Source organism: Ipomoea triloba, chromosome 12 (assembly GCF_003576645.1).
Source record: "Ipomoea triloba cultivar NCNSP0323 chromosome 12, ASM357664v1".
NCBI lineage: Eukaryota > Viridiplantae > Streptophyta > Magnoliopsida > Solanales > Convolvulaceae > Ipomoea > Ipomoea triloba.
Window position 1 is genome coordinate 23,745,164 of NC_044927.1, and position 11,022 is coordinate 23,756,185.

The window sequence follows — 11,022 nt, forward strand, 5'->3', positions numbered from 1 at the left end:
TCTTTTTTTTTTTATAAAAACATTTGTATAGGCAAAAAATGGAGGAAAAACTTAAGTCAAATTCAAAGCAAATCGTACTAACTGCTAGTATATAGAAAGAAGATTTCACAATAAATTAAAATCCGTGAAGAAAACCCGGCATAAAATATATAGGAAACTTAATTAGTGGAAACCTTAGCTTATAGTTAGGAGTACATTAAAAGAGAATTCAATTTAGAAGATATGTCTTAACAGAAGACTTATAGAGTTCTAATCAAAAAAGTATTTGACCATAAAATTGACCACCAGAAAATGTATTGGATTGTAAGTAGTAACCCAATTTTTATTCAATTTTTCCTCTTTTTTCAACAAATTCAAATTGAGACACGTACAAGTCCCAACCCGACCTTTCGATCACTGTGTGTATATATGCAGGCAAGGCTACACCTCACTCTCCTTTCTCTCTTTCTTCTTTGTCTGCTAGGTTAGGTTAGGTTCCGGAGATAACATAGACGTCGATCTCCTCCAACAGGAGCTCATTGCACACATTCAAACTCTGCAGCGTGAAGTAATTATATTCATTGTTGAGCATATAATATATAAACATAAATATGCAGTCCAATTATCAGCTTAGGCATGATCACTGGCGGAGCCACAATGGGAGTTGCCCCCACTTCCCCACCCCATATATATAGTATATATATCATATATACCAATGTTTTAACAAGCTTTAATCTGGCTGAGATGGTAGGTCTTCACTCTTTATTGTGTTGATCAAGTGGTCTAGCGTTCGGATCTTATAGCACTCAATTTAGCTTTTAAATTTTCTAATATCAATAGTTTGAATTTTTTATTTGTAATATTGTGGCTTATTTTTTCTTAATATTAATAGCGAGATAAGTGAAATTTTGTTTTTGACATTTTTTTAATATCAATAGTGAGAATTCTAATTGAATTTTTTATTTGTAACATTGTGACTTATTCTTCTTCTTCTTTTTTTTTCTTTTTTAATGTTAAGATGAGTGATTTATAATGTGTTTTCTATTCAAACTATTTTATCTAATTAATTATATGTTTTATATTTTATTTTAAATATTTTTTTATCTTGAAGTATTTTAGTTTTTTTTTTTATCTCTAGTTTACAATATTTATGACTCGATATCTAAATGTTTAATCTTTTTTTTTTTTAAAATATCGCGTTAGTGTATCTTTCGCCCCCACTGAGAAAGTTTTCTGGATTCGCCACTGGGCATGATGAAGCGTAAAATGAAGACGAATCGTGATGAATTCAAGGCAAAAATAGGTCAAGAATGAAGGGTCAAAACCATAGCAAAGTTCAACGGAGAATTGGAGTAAAGGAGAAGTCAGAAAACGCCACCGGGAGGGTGTCACGCTGGAGGTCACGCCGTGACCTGCAGCGTGACACCGTGGTCAGCTTTCAGATAGTCTGTGTCAAATCCTAAAAATAATACCTATAATAATAAATCTAATTAAAATAATACATATAATAATAAATTCATAAGAAAATATACAAAAACAATACCATAACAACATCATAAATTTAATTTATAGGGATTTTACATATTATATATATATATATATATATATATATATATATATATATATTTAAAATTTTGGTTGCGTTAACCGTTCAGTTAACCAAAGTTTCGAACCTAATTAACCGTTAACTAAAATTTTAAAAAACTTTTAATCAATAATCGAACCGAAAAAATTTGGTTAAAAAACAATTAATCGAACTTTGTCGGTTCGGTCGGTTAACCGAAAATTTACTAAAGAGCATATAATATATAAACATAAATGTGCAGTCCAACTATCAGGCTTTTAGTTGAGATCGAGCACATGCTTTAGTTTGGTATCAAAGTCATGCCCGCGCCACTCGAAAATATAAACATAAATGTGCAGTCCAACTATCAGCTTAGACTTTTAGTTGAGATGAAGCACATGCTTCAATTTTCACTGCAACATATATATAAGTGTTTTTTGTTTTTGTTTTTATTTTTTGTTTTGTTTTCTGATGTCTTCCTTTTTTGGTTTAATGAATTTGCTGGAGCTTTCTGTTTTTTCATTGTTGCAGGGCTATGTTGATGAGTATCTGCAGATATGCTACGGTTTGAAGGAGACTTCTGGCTTAACATTTTTCCTAGAATTGATTGCTACCTTTCTCACGAACTCTGCTTCTACTATACATGATATGACTCAAACTATGTAATTAAGTTCAATTTTGTATTTTCAAAAAAAAAGAAGAGTCATTTCTATTTTTGGTCCTACTGTTACTGGGGCATTGCCAATTTTAGTCCACTTCATTAATTTTTGCCACATTATGGCCAGTCTTATTTAGTCCTTGCCACTTTTAGTCCACCGTTAAAATTTTCGTCAAATGGTCGTCCAAAACAAGGATATTTTTTGTCTTTTCATGCTTTGGTCATCTTGTTGACCCTTTGCAGTAGTTTTCCTTACACATTTTCATCCAATGAAGAGGTCTCGCGGAAGCCATGTGAGCCACATTACAAAGTCATAGCTTTCGCCGGATCTCTTCATTGGATGAAAATGTGTAAGGAAGACCACTGTAAATGGTAAAGGAGATGATCAAAGCATGAAAAGACCAAAATACCCCTATTTTGGACGGTTATTTGACAAAAATTTTAACGGTGGACTAAAAGTGGCAAGAACTAAATAAGACTGGCCATAATGTGACAAAAATTAATGAAATGGACTAAAATTAACAATGCCCAAATAACAATAGGACCAAAAATAGAAATGACTCAAAAAAAAAGTTCAATTTTGGATGGCCTAAAACTTATTTTTTTCCTCTGAAACACTAATATTTTTTTGATTGGATATAGGGAATACCCGATTCTTGACTATGATAAGATGCAAAGGCTTGCAAACAGGCTCAAGGGAAGTTCAGCATGGTAACTACTTCAACACTATTTCTTTTCTTCCTAAACATAAATTAAAACCCAAATTATGTTATATTTTATTTAGTTCTAATCATATCATATCATGGAGCTTAATTGTATATGCAGCATTGGTGCATGTCGGATAAGTGCTAGTTGCTCTGAGTTAAGTCAGGCAACTACAAAAAGATCTAAGATAGAGTATGGGATCATTATCATTATTTTTACAATAAAATTTTATAATTGAACTGTGTGTCATTATTTTCCGTTACACGTTTTATATCATCAGTTGCAAACGGGCAGTGGAGATGATCAACAGAGAAAAATCCGCATGGGAAATCAAGTTAGAAACTATTATGCAGGTCACATGAATGAAGTTTTATTATATTATACAGTATTGTCTATTTATCTACACATGTATGCATGTATTAATATTTTGTTATCTTACATTCTTGGATGCCTTACGTTCTTGCTTTCAGCTGGAGCATGATGCAGTGATCTATACTGATTTTTAGGCTGTTTTTTTTTTTTTTTTTGGGTCCTGTAAGTTGTAGTTTGAGAGGCTTCGGAATCCCGGATACAATCCTACATTTGTTGCTTAAAAGATTAATCAAGATTAAAGTGGTACTTAAATTAGGGTTTAGATTTAAGGTTTACACACTATAAATTAGCTCGGGACAAGATTGATTGAGACATAATAATCACTTTCAATCACACCACACCACCCGCATTCAAATCTTACAAGCAGCATGCCATTTGAGTTGGAAGTCAATTAGGAGAAGTGGCTAAAGTTAGCTTTGGGCCTTTGACTTATGCTTTGTTTATTTATTTCTTAGCCCAATTGTAAATATTATTTAGGCCTCGACTGTTCGATACATATATTTTACTCAGTTTATGATGAACTCGGTCATATAAAATCATCACATGTGTGAACAATTACTTAGCCTAATTATAAATATTATTTAGGCTCGCGGGCTAGGATTCATACAACCCTAGCCCGCCCCGCGGACTTTTAATTTTGCTTTTTAAAAAAAAAAAAAAATTATATTGTGTACAGTACTGTACACATGAATATAAATATATATTCATGTACAATTTATATATATATATATATATATATATATTGTTTTTATACATAATAGGTTAGCTGAAGGTACACAATTTAAATGTCATTTTGAACCAGGGTCTAAAATGTAAAGTGGATCATAGTCCACAATATAATTTTCGGTATTTAAAGTAATACGTTGAGTTATATTTTAGGAGGACGGTTCAGGTCCAACCCACAACGAGTATAAATTTTAGAACGCATCCATCAACCAAAAAAAAAAAAAATTTCACATAAATTAGATTACAATTTTCATCCCGAGACATGTATAATTTTTTTTTTTGAATTAGGTCCGATTCGAGTCATACCCATAAAATTTCTTTTACTCGAATACATTATATATAGGAGTGAGACATCTGACCTAACTTTTAGAATAGTAATCATTACTTGATTTTGACAATTAGTATCAGAGAAAATTTTATAAGGAAATTATGTTCCGCCACTTGATTTGACAAAAATATCTACTATAGATGAGTTGACTCATGTTATTCCCCATGTTGCTACTTGCTATATAATTAACATTTCTGTTTTGGGATTTTTATTTATTATTATGTACGTTTCAATATCTTATAAGATTTGACATTCAACTTTCAATTAATTACAACTGTTTATACTAAAATAAGATACATTCACATATATACTACCCAAAAAAATTCTTAATTTGTATGAGCATTCAAACTAATCATTAAACACTTTCTTCTTCTTCTTTTTTTTCCACTATTGGAAGAGAAATTAATTAATTAAGAATGACAACTTAAATGCCAAAATAAGAATATAACTTTAATGTTTTAACCATATATAGATGCCAATTAACTCAATACTCTATATATATTAATGAAATACTAAAACTTTTATAAAATGCTAGTGTTAAATATTATCTTGGCCCATGTCCTATTTTAATAAACAAACTAACCAATATGGTTGGCGTGGTGGTTCAGCACCTCGTCCCTTACTTAAGCATGAGGTTGGGGGTTCGATCCTCACCTATGTGAATGGAGCAAACCATTTGGCCAATCCCCTACCACTTACTCACTTAGTGTGCTGACCACCGTTGGGATGAGGGTTGGCTCTTTGGCTATCGGCTGGAGGAATACCTTTGGGCGAACCCAAAAAAACAAAAAAAAAAAAAAAAAAAAAAAAAAAAAAAGTCAAACCGTTACACATTGGAATAATTACATCAAAATTATATTACAACATGTGATAATTTCAAGATAAATTTTAAATCTTTTATTTGAATAATGAAGTACCATCAAATTTCTTTTAAGTTTTAGCATAATATCCTACAATATATAACATGAAAAACTGTGTACATACTCCGTGCGTATCACGTGCTTAATTGTGTATGTAGCATTATATTGGAGCTAGCTTGCATATTATATAAAAATTCATATGTATATGAGTTTATACACACACAGGTGTTATATATGTGCCCTAAAATTATTTTGACAAAATCACAAAATACTTTAAACGCATATATATAATATTCGACGAATTATAAAATCATATTTAGATATATTATATAATCAAAATCTAATTACAAACGTTTACAGTTTCTTTTTAAATATTTCAATAATATAATTAGATTATAGTTATTAGAAAATTCAAAATTTAATTATTTCCGTAATACTTCTTTTTTTGAGAATATTTCCGTAATACTTATGAATTAAGAATGTAATATATAAAAAAAAGACACAAATTATGCGTGCTAGCTACCAGCAGTATGGATAGCATTGTCTTCTTATTCTTCTTCCCCAAACCCCGTTCTAAACCAATATAAATAGAGGAACGATACGAGGGAAACCAGAAGTGCAGTACTCTCTCCCTCTCTCTCTAACTGATCTCCTCGTTGCATACAGCCCGACGTTGTTATGCACGCAGCTTTCCTCACGCCGCCTCCGATTTGTCTATTACACTTCATGCATTCTCATCGCTCAAACTCTCTCAATTCTTTGTTCAACTTGTTTTTTTGTCGGTTAATTGCTTCCTTCTATGATCTCTAGGGTCCGCTAGTGCGCAAGGAAAAATCAGAGTGGATGTTCTCAAACAACAGATGATTGCTCACATTGAACAGCGGCAGCGAGAAGTAATGATCGATTCATTATATGATCGATGATCAGATATTAGTTTTTTTTTTCTCTTCAATTTTGATTGGTTTATGAATTTGCGGAATTCGATTTTGATTTGTGTTGCGAAATCGAGTGCATGGCTTTGTTGATGAGTATTTCAGGATGAGCTACGGGTTGAAGGATACTTCTGAGAAAACATTCTTCATCGATTTGGTTTCTACGTTTCTGATGGAGACGGCTTCCGTCATAGATGACATGACTGATACTCTGTAAGTTTCTTTGCTATGCGAATCCAGTTTAATTTGTTCCCCTACCTAAAATTAAATTTAAGATGATAAATTAATTGATTTCAATAGAAGCATGCAAGTTCTTAAGAAAGTTTAATTAATTACTCCGGTCCGTGCGGGTCACGTACGACTCACGTGCTTAATTGTACGTATATGCAGCATTGGTGCTTGCCGACTGAAATCTGGTTGCACCAACTTGATTCAAGCCATTGTGAACAAATATATAAAAGAGTAAGAAAGCTTTTCTACCTTAAAATTATATATATATATATATATATCGACATAAAATTAGTATATCTTGTTGTTCTTGTTGGAATTTTTAGTAAAAATGGCAATAGAAAAGGAAAAATTATTTAGGAAACAATAGAAAAGGAGAAAAAAAAAGTCCATAATTCACTAATTAATACTAATAATATATTAGCAGTAAAAATGAAAAAAATGGAAAAAGAAACAAAATCAACTTACCATGAAAAATGGAAAAGGAAACAAAATTAACTTACCATGAAACGAATAATAAGGATCTGAAATCTATACTATTATTAAAATAATCATTCTTTTGTACTTGCCCGCCCAAACACTTCTGCCCAAACAATAGAAAATGAAAAATAGAAAACGAAACTGAATTCACTTATTACTAATAATAATATATAATCAGTAAAAAAATTAGCAGTAAAAAGGAAAAAAAAAAAAAAAGATCCGTAATTCACTATTTTTTTTGAACAACTATTGATCCTGTTACATGTTCATATACTTTTTCAACATACTGAAAGCCAACAAGTCAATATCACCTCCCCATGACCTCCCATTTGGGAGAGTCACTTCATGCCGCTTGATAATAAAATACATATTTATATTTATGCACTATATTAATCATACAAAATTAAAATGTTAATTTTGTTAATTTTAAATGTGATTTTTTAAAATTATAAATCCTTCAATATATATTATAATTACGGAAATTATATTATAGAATTTGCTTATATACACATTAATAAATATTATTTGCATATACGACGTATTATACAATCATTAAGGAAATGCATCCAATTATAATTTAAATTTACTAATACAAAAATTTAGTCACTATGTTCGACGGTGAAAATCCTGGATACACTCAAAAAAAATGAAAAGAGAAAATAGAATAAAAAAGCGAGTACGCGTTATATAACTCATAACAATTATATTTAAAATTTTAAAATTTAAGAATTTAATATGAAGTTGTGTCTTGCGACAATTAATTTTAATTGTATTATATGACCTAGAAAAAAATTGATGTTGATTATTAGTTGTGAGACAAATTTACCTTTAAAATTATACCACATATATGTCAAATGTCTTACTAATAACGTAATAAAAAAAAAAGTCAAACCATTACACATTGGAATAATTACATCGAAACTATATTACAACATGTGATAATTTCAAGATAAATTTTAAATCTTTTATTTGAATAATGAAGTACCATCCAATTTGTTTTAAGTTTTAGCATAATATCCTACAATATATAACGTGAAAAACTATTTACATACTCCGTGCGTATCACATGCTTAATTGAATAATTGTGTATTGTGTATGTAGCATTATATTGGAGCTAGCTTGCATATTATATATATATATATATATATATATATATATATATATATATTCATATGTATATGTGTTTATATACACACAGGTGTTATATATATGTGCCCTAAAATTATTGGTGTCGATCGCTAGCTATAATATAATCATGAGTGCAAATTAAGATTTTTTTGTATATTTTTTTCAAATAAAATAAAAATAGAACGTTGTTGTATATGAAAATATATATAGTTACTGATTTATGAAGCATTTTGTATGTGGGGGTGTAGAGCTGCATATATGTTGAGAAGAGGTTTTCTAGTTTAACAGACATATATTCATCTATATAGGGTTTACAAATAGTATATTCATCATATCATGTATAGAAAACATAATTGTAATTAGCTAGCTAGCTAGGTTATCCACATTAAATTTGTGCACGTACTATATGTATTGATTCTCATTTAATTTGTTAGGATATTTTTATGGGCCTATTAAAATTTCAATAATAAATTACATGTTTAATTTGTGGAGTTTCAATTGATTATAAATATCCCAAGTAATATAAAATAAAATGATAATTATTACAAATTCTCTTGTAAATTAAAGTTAAATATGTCCGTGCGTATCACGTGCTTAATGGTGTTTGTAGTATTAGATCGAATTTGCCGACTAATAAAATCTGGTTGCATTTTCATCGCTCAAACTCTCTCCATTCTCTGTTCTAACTTTTTTTTTGCCGGTTAATTGCTTCTTCCTTCTCTGATCTCTAGGGTCCGCTAGTGCGCAAGGAAAAACCAGAGTGGATCTTCTCAAACAACATATGATTGCTCACATTGAACACCTGCAGCGAGAAGTAACGATTGATTCATTATATGATGATCAGATATCAGTTTTTTTTTTTTAGTTTTTTTTTTAGTTTTTTTTTTTTGCTCTTCAATTTTGGTTTCTGAATTTGCGGAATTCGATTCTGATTTGTGTTGCGAAATCGAGTGCCGGGCTTTGTTGATGAGTATTTCAAGATGAGCTACGGGCTGAAGGATACTTTTGAAAAAACATTCTTCATCTATTTGGTTTCTACGTTCCTCATGGAGACTGCTGCCGTCATAGATGATATGACTGATACTCTTTAAGTTCTTCTGCTATACGAATCCAGTTTAATTTGTTCCCCTACCTAAAATTAATTAATTTCAATATATAGAAGCAAGTTCTATATATATACCTAACATTTTGATCGAGTGCATGCATGTTTTTAGGGAGTATCCTATCATTGACTATGATAAACTGCATGAGCTTTCCATCAAGTTGAAAGGGAGTTCATCATTGTAAGTGAAACACAACAACCCATTTCTCAATAATATTTGTATAATCCATCTCTTTTTGTAAAGTTCCGTGCGGGTCACGTACGACTCACGTGCTTAATTAGTATGTATATGCAGCATTGGTGCTTGCCGACTCTGGTTGCACCAACTTGATTCAGGCCATTGTGAACAAATATATGAAAGACTAAGAAAGTTTTTCTACCTTAAAATTATATATATATCCACAAAAACTAGTATATTTTGTTGGAATTTTTAGCAAAAATAGCAATTTTTGAGTGGCTATTTTGTAGTACAAATGTATGTAGATTCACTCTCGATTTGGGTCGGGTCAAAATGGATTTGCACTCTTTGTAATGAGATGGACATATTGATACAATAATAGGTGAATGAGAAATTCTCTGGATTACAAATATCCCAAATAATATAAATAAAGTATAATGATAATTATACAAATTCTCTTGCAAAGTAAAATATCTCCGTGCGTATCACGTGCGGTGTTTGCAGCATTAGATCACTAATAAAATCTGGTTGCATATATGAGTTGATTCAGGCCCATCAGCTTTGTGTATATATATGTTTGCAGCATCTCGTTGCTCACATTCAAGCTCTGCAGCGCAGAACAATATAATTAGGTATAATTATCACAAAATACTTTAAACGTATATATTAATACTCAACGAATTATAAAATCATATTTAGATGTATTATATAATCACAATCTAATAACAAGCTTTTACGGTTTCTTTTTAAATATTTGGACAATATAATTAGATATAGTTATTACAAAATACAAAATTTAATTATTTAAAAGCATATAATACTTATTATGAATTAAGAATAAAATAAATAATTCTCAAAAAAAAAAAGAAGAAGAATGAAATAAATAATAATTTAAAAAAAAACAGCATGCTACCAACTGTATGGATAACATTATCATCTTTTTCGTCTTTCCCGAACTCAGTCCTAAACCAATTTAAATAGAGGAGAATCCATAGTAGGGAAAATCAGAAGTGCCAAACTACTAGAGCTCTTTCTCTCTATAACTGATCTCCTCGTTGCATACAACTCGACGTTATGGACGCTTCACGTAGAATTCCTCACGCCGCCCAACCCTACTCTTCGGTTTGCCTATTTCACTTCATGCATTCTCATCGCTCAAACTCTCGATCTTCATTCTCTGTTCAACTTTTTTTTTTTTTTTTTTACGGTTAATTGCTTCCTTCTCTGATCTCTAGGGTCCGCTAGTGCGCAAGGAAAAACCAGAGTGAATCTTCTCAAATAACAGATAATTGCTCACATTGAACAACTGCAGTGAGAAGTACGTAGTGATTTATTCATTATATGATCAGATATTAATTTTATTTTTTTATTTTTACTCTTCAATTTTGGTTTATGAATTTGCGGACTTCGATTTTGATTTCTGTTGTGCGTTGAACTAATCTTTGGGCGTGCAGGTCACGTACGACTCACGTGCTTAATTGTACGTATATACAGCATCGGTGCTAGTACTATCAAAATGGGCTAAAGCCCGCGGGCCGGCCCGCACACGCCCCATCGTGGGGCGAGTTAGGGTCATGAAAAAATAGACCCGCAAAAATGCGGGCCTAACAGGGCGGGCTCGAATTGACCCGCAACCCATGCGAGTTAGCCCGCGCGGGCCGCGGGCCAAACCCTTTTTAAAAAAAAATATATAATATATATAAAATATGTATAATATATAATATAATATATAATATATATATATATATATATATATATATATATATATATATATATATATAT

General features: G+C 30.9%; 1 protein-coding gene across 1 annotated transcript; it reads left to right on the forward strand.

Annotated features, from left to right (window-relative positions):
- The first annotated feature begins 1,289 nt into the window (after positions 1–1,289).
- LOC115999552 (histidine-containing phosphotransfer protein 2-like) lies at positions 1,290–3,412 on the forward strand. The gene is made up of 6 exons (XM_031239394.1): positions 1,290–1,424; positions 2,075–2,205; positions 2,844–2,912; positions 3,027–3,098; positions 3,187–3,259; positions 3,377–3,412. Exons 1-6 carry the CDS (start codon positions 1,290–1,292, stop codon positions 3,410–3,412), a joined length of 516 nt encoding a protein of 171 aa, XP_031095254.1.
- The last annotated feature ends 7,610 nt before the right edge of the window (positions 3,413–11,022 follow it).

Excerpts from the sequence above, each read along its gene's own strand:
- LOC115999552 (XM_031239394.1), top strand. The coding sequence starts at position 1,290 with ATGAAGGGTCAAAACCATAGCAAAGTTCAACGGAGAATTGGAGTAAAG. Across the intron at positions 3,099-3,186 it reads ACAAAAAGATCTAAGATAGA|TTGCAAACGGGCAGTGGAGA; the intron begins GTATGGGATCAT and ends TTATATCATCAG. Across the intron at positions 3,260-3,376 it reads AGTTAGAAACTATTATGCAG|CTGGAGCATGATGCAGTGAT; the intron begins GTCACATGAATG and ends TCTTGCTTTCAG.